At 60.7% G+C, this 20,257-nt stretch overlaps 1 protein-coding gene across 3 annotated transcripts in view; it reads right to left on the reverse strand.

The window, feature by feature from the left end:
• Positions 1-1,644: 1,644 nt before the first annotated feature.
• COL2A1 (collagen type II alpha 1 chain) overlaps positions 1,645-20,257 on the reverse strand; it is a 34,071-nt gene continuing 15,458 nt past the window's right edge. For all 3 annotated transcript variants that reach the window (XM_034645856.1, XM_011226315.3, XM_034645857.1), the window contains 38 exons: positions 17,739-17,783; positions 17,269-17,322; positions 15,939-16,037; positions 15,600-15,644; positions 15,408-15,506; positions 15,177-15,230; positions 14,698-14,805; positions 14,266-14,319; positions 14,086-14,184; positions 13,886-13,939; positions 13,347-13,445; positions 12,909-12,962; positions 12,496-12,549; positions 12,103-12,156; positions 11,859-11,912; positions 11,587-11,631; positions 11,331-11,429; positions 11,001-11,108; positions 10,660-10,713; positions 10,331-10,384; positions 9,928-9,981; positions 9,559-9,612; positions 9,143-9,250; positions 8,488-8,541; positions 7,992-8,045; positions 7,088-7,249; positions 6,787-6,894; positions 6,455-6,562; positions 6,083-6,136; positions 5,800-5,907; positions 5,521-5,574; positions 5,257-5,364; positions 4,952-5,005; positions 4,444-4,551; positions 3,798-4,086; positions 3,152-3,339; positions 2,703-2,945; positions 1,645-2,202 (listed from right to left, as the gene is read on the reverse strand). In XM_034645856.1, coding sequence (XP_034501747.1) covers positions 2,056-2,202; positions 2,703-2,945; positions 3,152-3,339; positions 3,798-4,086; positions 4,444-4,551; positions 4,952-5,005; positions 5,257-5,364; positions 5,521-5,574; positions 5,800-5,907; positions 6,083-6,136; positions 6,455-6,562; positions 6,787-6,894; positions 7,088-7,249; positions 7,992-8,045; positions 8,488-8,541; positions 9,143-9,250; positions 9,559-9,612; positions 9,928-9,981; positions 10,331-10,384; positions 10,660-10,713; positions 11,001-11,108; positions 11,331-11,429; positions 11,587-11,631; positions 11,859-11,912; positions 12,103-12,156; positions 12,496-12,549; positions 12,909-12,962; positions 13,347-13,445; positions 13,886-13,939; positions 14,086-14,184; positions 14,266-14,319; positions 14,698-14,805; positions 15,177-15,230; positions 15,408-15,506; positions 15,600-15,644; positions 15,939-16,037; positions 17,269-17,322; positions 17,739-17,783 — 3,441 coding nt within the window. In that variant the 3' untranslated portion in view covers positions 1,645-2,055. The remainder of the gene's footprint in view (positions 2,203-2,702; positions 2,946-3,151; positions 3,340-3,797; positions 4,087-4,443; positions 4,552-4,951; positions 5,006-5,256; positions 5,365-5,520; positions 5,575-5,799; positions 5,908-6,082; positions 6,137-6,454; positions 6,563-6,786; positions 6,895-7,087; positions 7,250-7,991; positions 8,046-8,487; positions 8,542-9,142; positions 9,251-9,558; positions 9,613-9,927; positions 9,982-10,330; positions 10,385-10,659; positions 10,714-11,000; positions 11,109-11,330; positions 11,430-11,586; positions 11,632-11,858; positions 11,913-12,102; positions 12,157-12,495; positions 12,550-12,908; positions 12,963-13,346; positions 13,446-13,885; positions 13,940-14,085; positions 14,185-14,265; positions 14,320-14,697; positions 14,806-15,176; positions 15,231-15,407; positions 15,507-15,599; positions 15,645-15,938; positions 16,038-17,268; positions 17,323-17,738; positions 17,784-20,257) is intronic.

The following is a 20,257-nucleotide window of genomic DNA, read 5'->3' on the forward strand; positions in this document are numbered from 1 at the left end:
CAATTTCAGAAATTGTGATTTACCCAGGATCCAGGTGACTTGAGGAAGTCTGAGCTTCAGCTCCTAGTTAAAGCCTTTTAATGCCATACATTTATATGGATACAAGGGATCTCATCTTAGTAAGCCAGGTCTGTCTACTCAATCGTGCCGGGGTCAGGAGAGGCTCTTCTCAGCAGAGAGAGCTTTTGCCTTTCCTGGGGCATCAGGGATCATGGGAGTTAGTAATAAAGCTGGTTTTTCTCACCTTCCTTCTAGGCTAAGTTGGGACAAGGGAGCAGGGATAGGTAGCATGGCACTGGCAGCCAAGGCTGTACATTTTGCTTCGACCACAGATGAAGCCAGCACAGGCTTTCAGTGTGAGTTCGTGGAGGGTAGCTACAGGGTGGGGCCCAGCGCCGCCTCTCAGCTCCACCTTTGTCTAAGAAGTTTTCAGAAGCAGCCGGATACCCCACTGCTCTCCCCTTGCCCACGTTAGTTCTCTTGGCGATGGAAGGGTTATTTTAAGTTATGAGATAGTTTTTCTAGTTTGGTATTTTCACTTATGTTTTCATCTTACTCCTTAGTTTATCATGAATTAGACCTGATAAGATACTTCGTTGAACACAGTTTACACTATAAGTTGAATATTAATACAAACAAGTCCAACAAAAATGTCTTAAGTATTTTTTTCTTGTTTCTTTAATAGGAAAGCTATCTTCACCTGGAGGAACGGAGAGGCGGGGATGGGAGACGGGCAGAGAAAGGGATGGTCCTCTGGTTTATCAGCAGTGCTAGGTGACTTTTGAAATGTATTTTATAAACTACTGGTGTTGATTTTGATAGGTTTCGTGTCTCCCACCCACTTCACACATCATCACCACCGTGCCCTCTGGTAGGGAAGGTGACTGTTTCCTCATTGTGCCACACAGGAGTCATTGGAAAGCAAGGGACTCCTGATGGTAGGGAAAAATGGAAGGCTATCCATTCATAGGGCTGGTGTTGAAAGGAAGTCCATGGAAGCTTTAAGTGCAGGCCCAGGAAATAGAGAAGGGAGGGCCAGAGGCGGGGGCAGGAAAATGGAATAAGGGGTGGGGGCAAGCATGTAACACTTCCACCTCTCCTTGACCTAAAAGTCTCAGAGGAAGACACAGACGAACAGATCACCAAGACCGGCCGATCGCATGCACTTATCACAGGTCCCTGTGGACTTACTCCCCACCCATCTTCCCCACCTTCCCCCCTCTCCTTTGGGAGCATCTCTGATCTCCCCCGTCCAGCAAGAGGCAGCCCACACAGTTTCCCATCTCCAGGCCCTAGAGTTGTGTTTTGTGTTTATTCAAGAACACGGCCATTCCTCTATTTTCTGCCCCCCTTCCCAAATCTTGGCCTCTGGTCCCAGTTCCCTCCTGGGTTCCATGCAGTGCAAAGGTTACAAAAAGAGGCAAGTGTGTGTGTGTGTGTGTGTGTGTGTGTGTGTGTGCACGCGTGCACGTGTGAGGTCCCTAAACCAGGCAGTATGACTCTAGGGTCCTCCCTCCTGGCTGAAAAGTCAATAAAAGAAGGCCTTAGGATGGCCATTTGGTCACGCCTACAGAATCAAAGACTAAGGGAAAATAACAAAACACAGGTCAATATGTACTTTCCAATAATTTTTTTGTTTTTAATATCAATTGATGTTTTAAAAAATACAGAGGTGTTTGACACAGAATAGCACCATTGTGTAGGACACACACAGTTCCTGCGCCCGGCACCTGAAGGGGGCTCTTCTTGCCTGGGCTGGGGACAGTCACTCAGGGGGCGTTTGACTCACACCAGTTAGTTTCCTGCCTCTGCCTCGACCCAAAGGTCTTACAGGAAGACAATAAATAAATAGAACACCGAGATTTTATTTTGCAGTCTGCCCAGTTCAGGTCTCTTAGAAAGAGAGGGGAGAAAAGTCCACACTGTGAGCAGGTGGGATGAATGGACGTCAGGTCAGGTCAGCCATTCAGTGCAGAGCCCTAGAGTGACTGGGACTGGAAAGTACTTGGGTCCTCTGGGTTGGCAATGGATTGTGTTGTTTGTGGGTTCAGGTTTTTACAAGAAGCAGACAGGCCCTATGTCCACACCAAATTCCTGCTCGGGCCCTCCTATGTCCATAGGCGCAATGTCAATGATGGGGAGGCGCGAGGTCTTCTGTGACCGGTACTCGATCAGAGTCTTGCCCCACTTACCGGTGTGTTTCTAGGGAAAAAAAGAGAGGAGACACTGTCCAGTGCCAGCTGCCCAGGATCCCAAAGCTGAGCCTCATGGAGCACAAAGTATGAAACACTCTCAGGGGCTCCCCTGACCTCTCCTTGGCTTGCCACAGCCCCCTCCACAACTCCTGTCCTTGCCAGCAAGGCCCCCTCCACGCTGCCCTTCCCTCCCCCACAGCGAGCCTCTCTTCCTCCAGCCCGTGGGCCAAGCCACACATGCCACATGAATGCACTCCTACAAGGGTAACTGGACATGCTGGGTAGGGCTTCTTTCCCCTGAGCCAAGGGAGTGAAGAAGATGGAACGGCACCCCTCCCTCACCGGTCACTCTGCCTGTCTTCTCTGCCTAACCCCTCACGCTCACACCTCTGAGGATCCCATCGCTTTGGGCCTGATACCAGCTGTGGACCCACCCTTGGCCTGCCCCAGCCCGCGCCCCAGGCCCCCGGCAGCCGTGTCTCTGGAGGCCCCGCCAGCCCAACTCACCGTGCAGCCGTCCTTCAGGACGGTGTACGTGAACCTGCTGTTGCCCTCGGCCCGGATCTCCACGTCATTGGAGCCCTGGATGAGCAGGGCCTTCTTGAGGTTGCCGGCGGCTTCGTCCAGGTAGGCGATGCTGTTCTTGCAGTGGTAGGTGATGTTCTGGGAGCCCTCGGTGGACAGCAGGCGCAGGAAGGTCATCTGGACGTTGGCAGTGTTGGGAGCCAGGTTGTCATCACCGTAGCCGAACTGTCAGGGCAGAGAGCAGTGGTGTGAGAGGCCCAGGGGCAGCGTCCACTGGGATCACGGTTGAAACTACTGTCCCTCCCCTCTCCTTCCTCTTAAGCCCCAAAGAAAGCGGGTGAGAGTGTGGGTGGGGTGCCATCAACTCGGAGGGAGCAAGAAGAGAAAGGTTTCGAGGCGCCGTCTCTGGCCTAGAGCAGCCAGGCACTCACGTGGAAGCCACCATTGATGGTTTCTCCAAACCAGATATGTTTCTTGTCCTTGTTCTTGCTGCTCCACCAGTTCTTCTTGGGAACGTTCGCTGGGTTGGGGTAGACGCAGGTCTCGCCGGTCTCCATGTTGCAGAAAACCTTCATGGCGTCCAAGGTGCAGCCCTGGTTGGGGTCAATCCAATAGTCTCCTGCAGGGGGAGGAGGCGATACCCCATGAGGGCTCAGGTAGGCAGACCCAACCAAGAGGGCCAGGGCTGCCCGGGAGAGACAGAAAGGCTTATGGGGACACAAGGGGCAGAGGCACAGGTGGTGAGGGCCACGTGTAGCCAAAGGGAGGGGAGATGCAGGGAGCCAGGAGCAAGGAGACCCGGGCGGGAAAGCCCAGGGCTAAACAGGGGTGCAAGCCAAAGGGCAGGAGTAGGGTCTGCCTGGTGGACGGAGCTCTCCCCTGACGTCACATCTGCCCTGTGGCCATGGCAGGACAGGAGCCAGGGCTGCACTTTCTTTGCTGTGGGATGGAGGAGTGACCATCTGCCGGCACCTTCCAGGCCTGGCTCTGCTCTATGCTAAGCGATGCCTCCTCCCACCCGCCCCGTGGGCTGACTTCCTGTTCTCTGGGGCCAGGGGTCCCGCCTGGCAGGCTCACCGCTCTTCCATTCGGGGTGGCAGAGTTTCAGGTCCCGGCAGGTGCGAGCGGGGTTCTTGCGGGAGCCCTCGGGGCTGCGGAGGCTCTCAATCTGGTTGTTGAGGGACTTGAGTGTGGCGTCCACCTCGGCATCATGCTGTCTCAGGTCGCCGGCTGCCTGGTCAGCCCGCATGTACTGCAGGGGGTCAGGGCCCTTCTCTCTCTGGCCGAGGCCAGCAAAGGCAGACATGTCGATGCCAGGGCCAGGGGGTCCTGGAGGGCCAGGGGGTCCAGGGTTTCCAGGAGGACCCTGCAGCAGGAAACACAACAATCAGCCAGGAATTGTGGGGATATGCCCCTCCTGGGTACATCTCCACCTGCTAGAATATGCTAGAGTGTCTTCTTCCAGTCCTGTGGGTGGGAGAGGGGTGCGGCAGGCCAGGACCAAGAAAATCCTGCAGCTTCCCTACTCCTGCAACAGCCCCTCTCTTCTGTGTCTCAGTACCAAGCACAGACCCTTTGAACCTCCCAGGAAGACCCAGGGTAAAGGACGCCATCATCCTTAGCTGCAGCTGATGCCCTGAAAGAGGCCCTTGGCCCCAGATCACGCAAGCCTCCTGGATGCTGGGGACAGCCCAGAGAGCGGGGAAGGAGTCGGGACACTTACCGCGGGGCCTGTTTCGCCTGAACGTCCACGGGGACCAGGAGGTCCAATGGGACCAGGGATTCCATTAGCACCATCTTTGCCGGAGGGACCGACGGGACCAGGAGGACCCTGCAGACCAGGAGAGAAGAGCCATCACCGAAGGGGCGGTAGGGAGTGGCCACTCAGGTAGCCGTCCTGACGTGAAGCCCCGCAGCTTCACGCTTCTCCGTCAGACCCCGGCCTGGTCTCTGCTTGGCTAAGAACCAGCAGGGAAGCCTCGCAGCTCGCCCACCATCCCGAGCTCCTCCTTGTCAAATCCCATTCCCAGGGGGCCTGACAGCCAGGAGCTGTTGTCATGTTCACCCAGCCTGTGGACTCTGGTGCTTTTCTGGCCCCAGTCACCCCGAGCCAGTACTGTCCCCGCTGCTGAGTGAGGCCCCCTGAGCCTTAGGCTTCCCTCTCACCAGAATGCCTGGCCAGTGCCTGCCCTCCCCACCCCCCGAGGAAGGGCTCACTCCATCTCACTTACTCTAGGGCCAGAAGGACCAGCAGGACCAGAAGCACCTTGGTCTCCAGAAGGACCCTGTGCAAAAGGAAGAGGCAAAGGTCAGAGGTCAGCACAGACAGGGCCCCATCTTCCAGGGTGGGAGGCCTTCTTGAATATACATGTGACATGTCCTACTCCATTCCCTTTCCACTTCCTCAGGGTTGGAGGGAGGAGGAAGTCCTGGAAATTTCCCAGGATGATCCCAAGTTGACTTAGCCCCTGGTACACTCAAGTGGGCTCTGAGCAGCAGGAGGCCTGGGGAGCTATGCACAGACAGCAACACTCACGGGAGGGCCGGGCAGACCCTGCAGACCGGTGAAGCCACGGTGTCCCTTCAGTCCTCTCTCGCCAGCCTCTCCAGCTTCTCCTTTGTCACCCCGGGGACCTTGAGGGCCCTGGGAACAAGACAGACACAGGTCAGGTCAGGTTGGCCAGGCAGGAGCAGGCTGCTGGCCTCCCCTGAGCCAAGGAGTCCCCAGATCCACGGGGCCCCCACTACCCCCGAAACCTGCGCCCATTGAGAACCCAACAGAGGACGGGCAGATACTCACTGGGATTCCCCGGGCTCCAGCTGGTCCTGCGGGACCCATGGGGCCTTGTGCACCCTGTGAGGGAGAGAGTGGGAACGTGTCAGAGCAGAGCCAGGACAGGGAGGGCCCCCTCTGCATCTGTCCTGGGCTGGTCACTGAGGTTGCTGCTCCCACGGCCCAGAGACCCCCCGGACCCAGGGTGCCTCCAGGGCCTGGAGATCAGGCAGACGGCGGGCGAGCTCCCAGCTCACTTGGCCACCCTCTTCTATGTCCAGCTTTTACTGAATTAGGGATACTCACAGCTTCTCCTCGGTCTCCCTGCTTTCCAGTTGGGCCGGCGGGGCCAGGAGAGCCAGGGGGCCCGGGGGCTCCGGGGGCACCCACAGCGCCAGCCTCACCACGGTCACCCTGTCAGGAGAGAGGTCACAGGCTTAGAGCGGAATGTTCCAGGAGAGACATGGAGAAAATGTCCTTCCAAAGCGAGACAAGACTCTGATTCCAACCTGCCATCCCAGGCTGACCTGGTAGGTCTGACAGAATGTCCTCCCTGCCCCACTGCACACAGAGACACCCCAATATTCACCTTGACTCCAGCAGCACCATCCCTGCCAGGGGGGCCGTCAGCACCAGGGGTTCCCTGGGTAAGGGGAAACAAGACACCATGAGAGCTGCCCCTGCCCGGCTCCCACCCTGCTCACCCATCCCCCCCTCAGGAGCCCCAGGCTTGTGCCCTTCCATCCAGCCGCCCAAGCTTCCTTCTGCCTTCCCCCCGCTGCACCGTTTCTTAGTCTCCGTGCCCTCTCTTCCCACCGTCACAACTTTCCCATCGCAGCCAGGCACTTGGGCCTAGCAGGCCGTCCCACCATCCCCCCCTCCAGGACACCAGGACTGAGCCTGGCTGGCCCAGCACGCCTCTCGCTGGTAAGGGTCACCCACCATGGCTCCTGCTGCTCACCTCTCGTCCAGGTTCGCCAGCAGGACCGGTCAGGCCAGGAGGACCCACGGGGCCGGGGGGACCTCGGTCTCCAGATGCACCAGGAGCTCCCTGCTTGCCAGGCTCACCCTGGAGGGACAGCGACAGGGATGATGACTGTGCACTCAAAGAACCCCGGCCCAGGACATGCTGAGCCTTTCTAAAGAAAGGGCTGACAGAGGGTGAGTTCGGAGGGTGCAGAGCGGGTGGAAGCCTCAGAGGGCAGCGCTGCTTCTGCGGAGGCCGGGCCACCGCCCCACGAGCACGGCATGCAGAGCCCCGGCTCCCCAGAGGAAGGGGCCTCCTCCACTCACCGATGGGCCGGGCAAGCCAGGGAATCCTCTCTCACCACGCTGCCCGGGCAGACCGACGATGCCCCTCTGACCAGCCAGACCTTGGGGACCTGGAGGACCATCGGGACCCTAAGAGAGGGGAGGCAGGAGTGAGAACGTGAGCTCTGACCTGGAGGGGCCCAGCCATCCACACCCAGCCTGGCTGCCACCGGCAGGAACCAGCCCTCTTCCCGCCCGCCAGCGGCCCCTCCCCGGCGTCCCCTTCTATGCTGGGCTCTGTGAGCTCCAAAGACTCCCTGGGCCGGGCCTGTGAGGGACTTACAGAGGGACCATCATCTCCAGGCTCTCCCTTCTCGCCAGGGGGTCCGGCAGGACCTTGGAGGCCAGGGTCACCCGCGCGGCCAGGGGGGCCGCTGTCTCCACGAGCGCCTTTGGGACCATCTTTTCCAGAAGGACCAGGGGGACCAGGGGGCCCAGGGTTTCCCTAGAAGAGCAAATGCAAGAAATGAGAACTCTCACCCTGCTCCACCCAGGCTGCCAAAGCCGCTGTGGCCCAGGGAGAGCCGATCCCCCGGGGCTCCCCCCACGTGAAGGACAGCCTGACCCCCACCCCAGTGCACCTCTTCCATCTTCTCTCCCCTGTGGGAGCTGTGAGCAGCCAGCCCTGGCTTCTCCAGCCCCTGCATTTGCTGTTTCTGATCTACTTGGACTTCCTCCTGCCTGCTTCCTCTCGGCCTCTCAGCCTCAATCCCACTGTGCGGGAGCGGGAGGAACCGCTCTGCGCCGCCCCCCCCTCCGCACTCGCTGGTGGCGAGTCAGGTGACTTTTTTCACCATCACTCCTCCCTCCGCAGCAAAAACCCGCGGGGCGAGATGCAGAGTTTGTACAGGCCAGGAACACAGAACGTGCTCAAGAACGTGCGAGGCAATGGTGCCAGCCTATCCTGCCCCCTGAGCCAGAAGTCTGAAGGTTCAAGCCCAAGTCAGCAGGGACGGTTGCCCTTGGCCAGCAAGAGGGTCACAGCCCTTCTGCTCCCAGCTGTTTACAAGAACAGGTCCCCGTGATCAATTAACTACTCGTCCCAGGAGTGGGAACAGCTACGAAGGGATGGAAGCCGACCTGGGCTCTTTGGGTCCCTGTTGGGGGGGCTGTACCAGACTCTTCACCCCCCATCTGTGCCTCTCTTGCCAGGAGGAAGGTAGGAACCAGTTAGGAATGTCACTTACATTGGAGCCTGGGGGTCCGACGCGGCCAGCAGCTCCAGGGAATCCGGTGGCTCCCTATGTGGGGACAAGAGAGGCCCTGAATCCCTCAGGCCCTCAGGAGGCCCACGGATCAGAAGGGCGGAAGGGTCTCAGAGGCTGGTGCGGAAAGGGGCAAGGAGAGCTAGCAAGGAAGAGGGCCCGTGGGTGTGGCCCTTGGTCCGGAAGCTGCAGCTTCCCTGCCTCCAGCTCCTGCAGGGGGCTGCCTAGGGCCAGAGACCTCCCAGGACCACTGCACACCAGCAGAGAGGGGCCCTGTCCCCCACGAGGCTGTGGGATGGGCTCAGCCTTGGGGCAAAAGCAATGCTGAGAAAGAAGGAGGTGAGCCAATCCCAGAACACCAGCGTGGGAGCCTCTGGCCAGGCGTTCTTCGTGAGATGAGGCCAGAGTGGAGGCATGAGACCCTGCTGTCCCCACAGTACCCTCCACCCCACCTGGTGGGCATGGGGACCTCACTCACCGGGGGGCCTTGAGCACCTCGGGCTCCTTTAGGACCAGTCACACCAGTAGGACCCTGGGAAGGAAGGAAGGAGGGAGGGACACAGTGAGGACTGGTCACCCAGAGGGGGGCTATGGGCTTCTGGGAATAGGGCCTGTTGGAACCCCCAACAACGGACTCCTGAGGGCTAGGTTTTCAAAGATGTAGCCTTCTTGCAACTAAAAGCCCAGCCTGGAGAAGCCGTCACAGACGGGCCTGCCACCCCCGCCGAGAGAGACTCACGTTCTAGGAGACCTCACGGAGGAAAGGCCCATCCGGCACCTGCAGAGCTGGGCCAACGTCTCCCCAGTCCCTCCCCAGGAGCCTGGCTGCTGGGTCCCAGGCTCTCTGTCCTCAGCCTGCACCCTCTGTCTGTCTGCTGGCCCCCACACCCTACCCCCAAGACAATGAAGGTCAATTTAGCTACTTTAGAACCTTTGTCCCTGAGTAGAGATTCCTGCCCACAGCCTCTCCCTTCTGTGGCTGGGGCAGTGTCTGCCAGGCCGAGGCTGAAACTCGGGGTGGGGGGCTACACCCAGGCCTCCCGGCCATTCTCTGCCTGTCTGCACCCCTCACCCTGCACCCAGACATCCCTGCCCCATGGGAATAGTTCCTGGGGGAGCTCACTGCTACCCACCTGAGGCCCGGGAGCTCCAGAGGGGCCCTGAGGACCCGGGGCACCAGCATCACCTTTCTGGCCAGCCTCTCCTTGCTCGCCCTTGGCACCTGGTTGGCCGTCAGCACCCTGTTCCAAGAAGGAGGAAGCGGGGGAATGAGAGGCAAGCCAGATACTCCAGGTTCTTCCAAAAGGGCCAGCGGCCCTGGGTGAGTGAGTGGGTGGGACAGTGAGCAAGCCAGCGAGCAGGTGTCCACCATGGCCTGAAGGCTGCTCTAAGATGGGATTGTGAGGTCAGAGTGAAGGTGCAAGGAGAGAAGGAAGAGGCCGCTTCCATCTTCTTTAAATTCTGCCCCTCCCGCCCCCACAGGTTGGAAGGTGCCCCCATGTTTCGAGCTGGCCTGAGTGGAGGGCTGGGAAGGCCGGTGGACACTCACGGGAGGACCTGCGAATCCAGCGGGCCCAGGGGGTCCAGTCTCTCCGCGTTCACCCTGTGAGAGAAGGGGCCCAGGAGAGGTAAGGCACCACGCCTGCCTGCTTCTGTCCCCTCCTCTAAGCCAGAGCCCTCTGGCACCGCCCAGCCCTTGCAGAGCCACCCCAGAGGGAGGACCCCCAAAAGTAGCCTCCGGGAAGCCCTGTCCTAAACAAGGGACCCGAGTCAGAAAGCCTCTCTTGGTCCGAGGATCTGGTGACCTGAAGGCCCTCTACCTTGACCACACCATCGAGAGGACAGGCTTTCTTCCTTCCTTTTCATCTCTCCTCCCACCCCCAGACGCAGTGGGCCAGGTTCCAGGGCAGAGACTCACCGGGGCGCCACGAGCACCAGCAGCTCCTGCAGGACCGGGAGGTCCAACTTCTCCCTGAGGTGGGGTGGGGGGGACAAGAGCCACGGATAAGGGATGGGGGTCAGGGCGGGGCCCTTCAAGAGCAAAGTGCATCCAGGAGGGCTCACAAGGGATGGCCTGTTTTCGCCTTGTTGCTTTAGGCTGGCCTTCCCAGGGGCTCTGCCGCCCAGCCCGCTCCCCGCCCGGGCTCCATGGGACAGGGCACACAGCCAGTGACCCTGCTCTTGAGAAGACTCCCACCCCTCACTGCTCACAGTCCCCAGTGGGCAGCAGGGTGCCAGTTGTTGAGTGAGGACGAGAGACAGCAGCCCTTGGCAGGAGATGAGGGGGAGGCGGGGGAGGCGGGCCAGAGAGAGGAACTCACCTTCTCACCATTGGCACCAGCAGGGCCAGGGGGGCCGATGGGACCAGTCAAGCCCTGGGGAGAAAGGAGACTAAGGTGAGGGAGACAGAGAGTTGACCAGGGCCTTGGGAGCCCGGCACGGAGTCTAGGCCCTCGCACCCAGTGGACCTTGGCGCACCGTCCCACAGCCCCCAGAATGCCCTGTCGCCCTGTCACCCCAGTTTTGTTGGGAGAGTCCCCAGAGCTGCCCAGTCTGCACGCACACACCACCCTCCTGTCCCCAGAGTGCCGGGCTGGAGACCCGGCGGCCCGCTGGATTCGCGGGGCGCCCACAACCAGCATTCACTTACTCGTCCACCATCCTTTCCAGGGGCTCCCTCGGGGCCTTTCTCACCAACGTCACCCTGTGGGATAGAGAAGACAGGCCACCTCAGGACTCCAGTCAGCCTCACCCTCCCTGAGGCTCCGGGCAGAGCTCAGCCCCCACCCAACAGGATTCGCTGTGGGTTCAGGGTGAGAGAGAGGAGTGAGATGGGGGCAGGGGGAGGCAAACAGAAGCCCAGAGGGGTCTCCAAGATCCTCAAGAGGGTTAGCTAGGGACCTCCCCACCCGGGTGCTACGGGGAGAGTGGAAAGGGAGTGTGGGTGGGGAAGCGCAGCTTTGGGGGAGACACGGTCAAGCTGGTACTCACCCTGTCTCCCTTGGGCCCAGCGATGCCAGCTGCTCCTCTCTCACCGGGCATCCCTTGCAGACCTGGAGGGCCCTGAGCCCCAGGGGGGCCAGCTGGGCCAGATGCGCCCTGTCGGGTGGGGGGGAGGGCGTCTGTGGTGGGCAGAACCTGCCTAGGACCCCAGCACCCACGCCCTCTTTCCTTCCCTTCCTCCTCTGCCAGACCTCCTTTGTCTTGTCTTCCATCTGCGCCCCTCCGGTCTTCATTCCTCCTGAGCCCCTCCCATTCCTCCTCCCCCTCCCTCAGCAGGCCTCCCAGGCTGGCCCATACAACCCCAACAGCCTCACTTACTTTGGGACCGTCTGTGCCAGGAGTGCCAGGGAGGCCACGGGCACCCTGAAGTCCCTGGGCCCCGGGAGAGCCACGTTCGCCTGGGAAACCTCGTTCGCCCTGTGACAGAGACCGTGGAGCAATAAAGTGAGAGAGAGGGGGCAGAGGCCCAGGGAAAAGCAGGGGGGTGGCGGGCAGAGCGCTACAGGGTTCACTGGCAGAAGGGCACAGGGAAAGGGCAGGCCCAAGGGGACCACCGGAAGTGGCCGACACTCACCCTGGGACCCACGAGGCCGGGGGCTCCAGCTTCACCAGGAACGCCCTGGAGAACAAAGGAAGATGTGTGAGAGAGCAGAAGCTTTTCTGTCCCCCGCCACCGCCCGTGCACTGGAGGCTGAGCTCAGACTGTCCTCCGTGGAGAGGTGGGATGTGGCCCCAGACGTTCCCAGCCTCATGGGGCCCCTAGTGCCCTCCTGCCCTCGCCTCCTGGGCATCAGAAGAGATCTTCCCATCTGAACGGTTTGCAGGTTCAAAGAGCCCCGTACCCACCTGGTCACCTGGTTTTCCACCTTCACCTGGGGGACCAGGAGGGCCAGGAAGTCCCTAGAGGGCAGAGTGACATGCATTAGCAGAGTTTACTGCCCCAGCTCTCCGGGGAGCCCCAGCATGGGGACAGGAGCCAGGCCTGTAGTGAAGCCCCCACCCCCGTCCCCCTCAGGAGGGGTGCCCGCTGCTGCCCACAGTGCCCCGGGCACGGAAGGAACTGAAGAGCGAGCCCAGCCCAGCCACCTACCTGGAACCCAGATGGCCCAGGAGCACCCTGCTCGCCTCGTTCACCAGCAGGTCCCTGCAGAGGGAGACAAAGGTGACCTGAGCCAGTGCTGCGGAGAATCGGAGAGCCTCGGCCAGAGGGGACTGCGGTGGCAGCCGGAGGGCTGCCCAGACCCCGTCTGGCACTGCCCAAGAAACAGCCTACGCGCGCTTCCCTCGCTGCTCTCCCACCAATGGCCTGCACCCCTGGGACAGCGTGGGGTCCACACTGCCTTGGATGAGGGTGGGTCTGGTGTCCCGGAGGAGCCCAGATCCTCAGCTGTTAGCCCGATGTGAGGCAGGCCTGAGGTGCCCCGGCCTCTGCGCCACCACCCCCATGCCCACAGGGCCCCCTGAGAGGCTACCAGGTACTTACGGCGGGTCCGGGGGGTCCTGCAGCACCTGTCTCACCGTCTTTGCCAGGAAGACCCTGGAGGGGAGATGAAGGAGGATGGCATGACACACGTCCTTCCGTTCTGCAGACCCCAGCACTGAGCGAGTACACTTGGTGGCCCAGAGATTCCAGACCCCCATGATCCCCCAACCCGAATTCCATTTCTACCCCTTCTTTCCCCGGGCCCCTCCTTTTCCTAGTCTTCCTCAGCATGGGAGGCTTCCTCCTCTCCCTGAGCTGCTGACCTACAGGAGCTAGAAGTCTCTCCGTGTGGACTCTCTGTGTGGCTCAGCCCCAGGAATCCCCGCTGCTGACTAGGGGCCCCAGGAGCATGCCAAGGGATGCGGCTCCCCTCGCACGTGTCCGGCCAGCAGGGAGCGAGGCAGGCTACTTACTCTCAGACCAGGAGCGCCGGGCAGTCCCTTCTCACCAGCCTTGCCAGGCTCGCCCTGGAGGAAAGAGGGCAGGACCATGACGGGAGGGTTTTGGGGGTGGGGGGCAGAGCGGGCTGGGGAGACGGGGCTCGGGGCCATAGCCCGATGGACAGCGAAAGCTCCAGCCGAGTATCCGCACCCACTCTTATGCTCGGGAGCGTGACAGCACTGCCCCGGGGGACGAAGTTATGGCTGAGGGCCTGAGCTCTCGGGGGCCCCAGTCTCCCCAGATCACATGCACTCCTGCAGGACACGGAGGCCCAAGTTGCCCATGGCCCTGGGGCTTCTGCTCGTCACTGCCCGTGGGGTAACTCTATTCAGGAGCCGGTCCTCTCTCCAAGGGGCGGGGAGGGGGGTAGCGCGGTGTGGAAGGAAATGGAAGGGCAGGTTGTGACTTACGTTGGCACCTTTGGGGCCAGGGAAACCCATGACACCAGGCTGCCCACGAGCGCCCTGAGGACCTGGAGGACCAGGGCGACCGTCTTCACCAGGAGCTCCCTGAAAGAGAGGACAGCGTTGTCAGAACACAGACACTCCGACCACATCTGTCCCTCCAGCATCTCCTAAGTGCCCACGGCATCGGCAGGCACAGGGCAGGGCAACAGCCAGATCCACGGCATGTGGGCTTGAGCAAGGTTTTGACCAGCAGCCCACACCACACACGCGGGCCCTGGGAGCAGCAAGGCGCAGCTTAAATGAGAAGTGTTGCCCCTAGAAGCGCACCCCAGGCTTTGCTTTCCTCCAAGGCAAGGCCCAAATACACAAGAGGGCGGCATCTTCTGAGCTCCACACCTGGCCCGATGCCTACCATCTGCCCCTCTCCCCAGTTCTCAGAATTCACACGCTGCCCCCACCCAAACTCCTGACCCCCATACCACCTGCCTCCCCACGGGTATCGCCCGCCCAACTCTCCCAACAGCCCCAGACGGGAGACTTACAGAAGGACCAACTTTGCCTTGAGGACCAGCATCACCAGGGCGACCAGTGAGACCCTTTGTTCAGGGGAGAGAGAGAGGGTGGTTATCAGGGAAGGCCCCGGGTCCTCCCAACCCTGGCCGCACAGGGTTGGAGGGAGCAGGTGGGGGAGGGTACAAGGACTTGGCTCAGAGCCCAGAGCAGAAGCAGCTCTGCTACGCACCCGGGCTCCAGGAAGGCCAGGCTCTCCAGGACGGCCAGGGTCACCGTTGGCTCCTTTGGGACCAGCAAGGCCGCTGGGCCCTCGCTCTCCAGGGGCTCCCTACACAAGGGGAGGCGGGGAGTCAGCAGGAGGCCATTTGACCAACAACGCAGGGACCCCAGTCCCTCTTCCCCCACTCACCTTTGGACCTGCCAGACCATCCTGACCTGGGAAACCACGGTTGCCAGGAGCACCCTAGAAGGAAGGGGAAGGAGGATGGGTAGTGAGTTAAAATGGCCCTGAACCAGCCATACAGCCTCTCCCGGCTTCAGGAGATCCATCCCACCAACCCACAAACAAACCATTTCTGTGGGGCAGTAGCCACAGCCGGCGAGACTCCGAGAGATTAACTTCTCGGGCCTGTCCCAGGCAGTAGCTCAAACTGCTTCATGCCATCCTGGGGTGGGGGGCACAAATAAGGAGGGCTCCCTGTCCCCATGGCGGTGAGCGGAGAAGAGAGGACTCTGATACTCAAAAAGGCCACCGGACTTGGCCAGAACACAGAGCCACGGAGACTCAGCGTCCGTATCCAGGACACACCCCACAGACAGTGGGGACTCCTAGCCCACTTACTCTCTCTCCGGGGGGACCAACGGGCCCAGCACCACCAGGCTCTCCACGGGCACCTCTCTTGCCTTCTTCACCAGCAGGACCAGGGGCTCCTTGGGGACCAGCAGGGCCCTGAGAACCAACACAAAAGAGAAACAGCATGAGTCTTCACCTGGCGCCCAGTCCGTCACTGGCCTGGCAGGTGGAGGAAGCAGCCTTGGCTCTTGTTTCAGAGCTGAGGGACTGGGGAAGAGGGGCCACAAAGGATTGGCCCAGGGAGAGCAGAAGTGGCCCAGTGGGAAGAGAGAGGGTGGAAAGTTGAAGCTGTTCAGATTGGTCAAACCAAAGATGGGAGCTTAAGCCGCATCAGTTTCTCAAGCTGTTACGGCCCCTCCTCCAGGCACAACCTGAGAGGTCCCAGATTAGGGGACAGGGCTACAGAGGAGCAGGGCCATGGGCTGGAGGTGGCCCTGGGCCCGAGAGCTGGGGGGACAGATACTCACAGGTTCTCCCTTGGGGCCTTGTTCACCTTTGAAGCCAGCAATACCAGGCTCGCCCTTGGGAAAAGAGAGAGCAGATTCTCGCACTGGGTTCTCTCCACAGACCCTGCCCCCACCGCCCCAGACACCCTTAAAGACACCCCCCGCCAAAGGACACCGTTGTGAGCGCAGGAAGGATGGCGGGGTTTGACTCCAGGGGTATTGGTGGGCCTTGGGGTTCATTCTGGCCCTTACCGTCTGACCTTTCGGGCCCAGAGGCCCAGTTGCACCTTGAGGGCCAGGTGGACCACGGGGCCCAGGGAAGCCGGGGGCACCAGCAATGCCAGGAGCACCCTGTCAGCATGAGTAGAAGAGAGGGGCATCAGGGGAGGGGGCAAGGAGGGACAGACGCTACCTGCGGGAGCCAAGTCCCAGGGCCACACTCACAGCAGATCCTTTGGCTCCGGGAATTCCATCAGCTCCGGGGTTACCCTGGAAAAGGAGTTGGTGTCATTATAAACTAAGCAGCAAAGAATACGCCCCAGCCACCCCCCAGCCCTCCCAGGGCCGTGCATTGCAGACGTGGTCCTGCTGGCTGTGTCAAGGGGAGGCCGGGGTTGGAGGGAGATGCGTCCCTAGAGCTCACGATGCAAGTGCTGGGCCAAAATGAAGGTTTGGTGGGTGGGGCTCTGATCGGGGGCCCCACTTCTCTCAGAGGTAAACAGAGTCAAGAGTACCTGGGCCACAGACCCCAGGTGTTCCAGGCCAAAGGGAAATCGCACTTACGGAGGCACCAGCCGGCCCAGGGGACCCAGGAGTACCAGGTTCACCACGAGGACCTTGAGCGCCTTCGGGACCACGAGCACCAGTGGGGCCAGCTTCACCCTGGGCGGAGACAGAGGAGTGGAAGCAGGAGAAGATGGGGGCGCAGACCCCTCATGGGCCAGCCACAGGCACGCACCAGCAAGCTGAGTCACACAGGGGCAGCCACCGTGCCACGTGCAGGCGTGCTCCCTGCGTGTTCCCACAGAGCCCCCCGAGTGAGCTCGCCCCTGCCCCCTCCCCGCCTCCTCCACCCCGGGCGCCCCCACCTCCGTGTGGCCCAGCAGCGTCCCTCAGGCAGGCCGTGCTGGGGGTGGGCTGATGGACAGGCAACCAAGGTGGGCAGCCGTCACCTCCCCCAGCCACCTAGTAGTGCCTCTCCCGAGGACACGGAGGCTGCTGGCGTCAGGCTGGGCCCGGGCGGCTGGAGGGCAAAAGCAAGTCAGGACGAGCGCCCCACTTGCCATGGCCCGGCTCTGCCACAGTCCGGTTCTAACCCCCAAACTGGCCCCTGCTTCTCCTTTCCCTTTTGTCTTGAAAGGGCCGAGTGGCCAACTCCGGCGTGTGACCCGCCGAGGGCCCTGGGGAGCACTGCCGACCTGGAGGAAGGGCAGGGCCTCCTTGGGTTTCTCCTGGGAGCATGCTCCCCTTTCTTGTGTAATTATTCTCTCTAAAGGTCGGGCCCCCTCACCTTCTGCTGTCCCCCTTCACAATGGGTCTCCTTCACCCAGCTCCCAGGCCTCAGACACTGTCTGGTTGCTGTGGAAACGCCCGGGAGGGAAGGCAACCCGATGCCAGTGAGCACATGGGGGCTCGGCCTAGGTCTCCAGAGAGGACTCCCAGGGAATGTGAGTGCTGGCACCCCGCTTGGGCCACAGGGGCCTTTCCTGGACTGGCTGGCTTCCCACTGGCCCCTATGAACCCTAGGGAACCCCCACCCCCCCACGCTGACGCAGGGGACGGGGACCCTCAGAGCCATCTCCTTGCCCACGTCCTCCAGCTCCCTCCTGGCTCTAGAGTTTGCTGAGCTTTGCCTTCTCCCCTCTGGGTCCTGGTCTTCTGCTCCCTCCCGGATCTCCCGTGTCTCCCCATCATTTTCTGCTTTCCCCCAATCTCAACCTGTAACTGTACCCCCAGCTCTGTATCATGCCAGCGGGGGCTGTGAAACGCCTGGCCCTTCCCCGCCTCCACGGAGAGCAGCGGTGGGTGGGGCTGGGAGACGCCCCTCAGAAGGGCAGGGGGACCGTCCAGGGGGCAGTCGGCAAGAACGTGGGAAAAGGGGCAGGGCACGTACCTTGGCCCCGGGAGCACCAGGGAAGCCAGGACCGCCGGCAGGACCCACGGGACCCTGGAGGAAGGAAGGAGGGGGATGGTGAATGCCGTTTCCAGGTAGTACTTCTCCAGCCCCCGGAGTGAGCCACCCCACACCTCACACTCCTCCCCACCCTTGTACTGATTCGGCCCTGCATCCCTTGTGCCTCCGAGTCCCTGGATGGAAACTGTCCCCGCGGCCAGTGTCCCTGAGCCTGGCTTCCCCAGGCGAAATATCTAACTATACGCACGGTGAAAAGCAGATGATTCTTCGGCCTCCCTATCTGTCCCTCCTCAAAAAAACGCCGAAAGCGTGGCTGAGAAACACGAGCCAGTGCTTCAAAGCTCGTTACCCACATGCTAGGGAATACGGGGAAAGCGTTCCTCCTCCCACCCGCTCCACGGGCCGCTGACGGGGCTCAGGAGAACCGGCCACGGGTGAGAGGCACTTACCGGAGGGCCTGCGGGGCCTGGTTGGCCGTCGTTGCCCCGGGCACCCTGTGAGTGGGGAGAAGGAAGCAGGCACCGTGAGAAGCCCCGCACGGCCAGGCCCTCCCACCCACAGTCCACCCCCACAGAAAACTCAGGCAGCGCTGGGCCCCAGGGAGGAGGGGGAGGCCGGCCGGGCACCAGGGCAGGACAGCCCCATGGGGAGGAGCAGCCCGGAACCCCTCCGTGGTGGCTGCAAGGAAGCTTGCTGGGGGCAGCAGTGGGCAAAGCTCGGGTGATTTCATTGCTATTCCATCATTGCTGAAACTTTCGTTTAGACTCCAAATATCCCCAACTTCAAGGCCAAGTTATCATTTAAAGACAGTGAACTGAGCCAAAGAAAAATGAAAGAGCCAAGCAGCACACCGAACTCAATTCCTCCCACCTGCTCTCGGTGGGAAACATTTTCGGGGGCTTGGTTAACCTCCTTAGTTAAGGTTTGGTGAAGGCCTCCCCTTGGTTAGCTCCAGTATGCCTCTGGGCTCCGCCCCCTTCCCGCCCCCTCCAGACCACCTGTTCCTAAGGAAACACAGATGCCCACAGGATGTCTGCCTCTGGCTGGGAAGAAGCCCTGTGATGGGGACAGGGCACTGGACACAGCCCGAGGACCACATCGGAGCTCATGACCCCTGAGAGTCCTTTACATTGTAAGACAAGGCTGCCAGTTCTTTCTCTCTAGGACTAGTTTGTGTCTTTTTGGTAAAGATTGATTGATTGATTGATTGATTGATTGATTGATTTAGAGAGAGAGAGAGAGAGAGACCACACGTGAGTGGAGGGAGGATCAGAGGGAGAGAAACTTCAAGCAGACTCCCTGCTCAGTGAGGAGCCTGACATGGGGCTCAATCTCATGACCCATGAGATCATGACCTGAGCCAAAACCAAGAGTCAGATGCTTAGCCGACTGAGCCACCCAGGCACCCATAGGACCAGTTTTGAGGATTCTGCCCCCCAGGTTTGTGGTAAGCATTCCCCAGTTTCTCTCTCGAAGCCCCTCAGGATCTAGGGAACTTTTACCCAAACTCCTGGAACCATTAGTCCAGGCGGAGCTAGGCCTGGCCCCTGGGCCTTGTCGGGGGACCAGAGCAGGCCAGAAGGCGGCCTTTCCCAAGGTGAGCCCCGCCTGCCTGCCTCTGCCTCTTCTGGGATGCTAAAGAAGAAGGATGCTTTAGGGGGAGCTCATGTTTTAAAAAAGACTCAGATCTTCTTCCTGGCTATGATCCATTTCTCCTGCCGGAGACTCTCCAGATTGGCATTAAACAGGAAAACAAGATTGACAGAAAAAACGTTATAGGGCACATAAAGCCTCAGCATTGGCCAGAGCCCCTTCTGGGCCAGGCTGGCTGCTTCGGGAAACTCTGGAGCACCCTCCCTCCAGGGGTTGGCCAGAGGAGAGCCCTGGGGCCCAGGCTGAGCAAAGGGAAGCTGAACGCTGCTCCAGGAGGCCTGCGTTGGCCTGGCATCCGTGGCTCTGCCGGCAGCACGGCTGGGAGAGGGCACCGTCTGGCCCAAGGGGGCACATGACCACAGCCGGCGGAGGCCAACCCAGCCCAGCCCCGGGCCCAGCCTTGACACCAGGCCGGCACTTGGAACTATGTGACGTTGTCAACTTTCTATGCCAAAACCTATGCACGGCCTGCCAGCCGGACTACTGTGGGGACAGGAACCAGCAAGGAGGAGCAAGAAGCTGGGCCTGCCATGGCCAGGAAGGAGGAAGAACAGGGATGCCGCTCATCTTTGCCCCTCACAGGGTGCAACCACTGTGGCTCCAAGCCTGGCCAAAAAGCCACAAGCCAGTCCCGAATAGTCTGCAGAAATAGCAGTGTGTCTTGGCAGCCCTGGCACTCTCTAATCCCCTCACACAAAGTGACTCCGGAACAAGGCCCTTCAGCAGCTCGGGCTGACAAATGGGGGTCAAGGCTGCCTGTTATTTCACTGATCTGCTTTTGAGGGAAATTTCTGCCAAACAGACACATCATCTGGAAAGCAGCAGAGTGACTGAAGCTGCTTTGCTAAGGCCAGCCTCACAAGGACCTGCAAGGAGGGGCCGGGAGCTTGGGCGGCTGGGGTATGAGCTCCACAGAAGGCATAATCTTTCTTACACACAGCTTTCATCACATCACTCGCCTGACGGAGCGCCTGCAAGGACGCGGCTCTGCTGAGGGGTCAGAGCTAAACACCTGCTCGCTCCTCGGGCTGTGAATCGCCGGGGAGCCCCACGCCCGCCCTTCCCACATAACAAGAGGCCACCAGGGTCTGAGGCTGCCAGGGTCTTTAGCGATTTAACCTTTCTGGGCCTGTTTCTTCTGCTCTAAAATGGGGAGAATAGGGGCTCCTGGCTGGCTCAGCTGGTGAAGCGTCTGCCTTCGGCTCAGGACCCAGGGTCCTGGGATCGAGTCCCGCATCGGGCTCCCTGCTCAGCGGGGAGCCTGCTTCTCCCTCTCCCACCCCCTGCCTGTGTTCTCTCTCTCAAATAAGTAAAA

This window comes from Ailuropoda melanoleuca, chromosome 16, assembly GCF_002007445.2.
Source record: "Ailuropoda melanoleuca isolate Jingjing chromosome 16, ASM200744v2, whole genome shotgun sequence".
In the NCBI taxonomy this organism is placed as follows: Eukaryota; Metazoa; Chordata; class Mammalia; order Carnivora; family Ursidae; genus Ailuropoda; species Ailuropoda melanoleuca.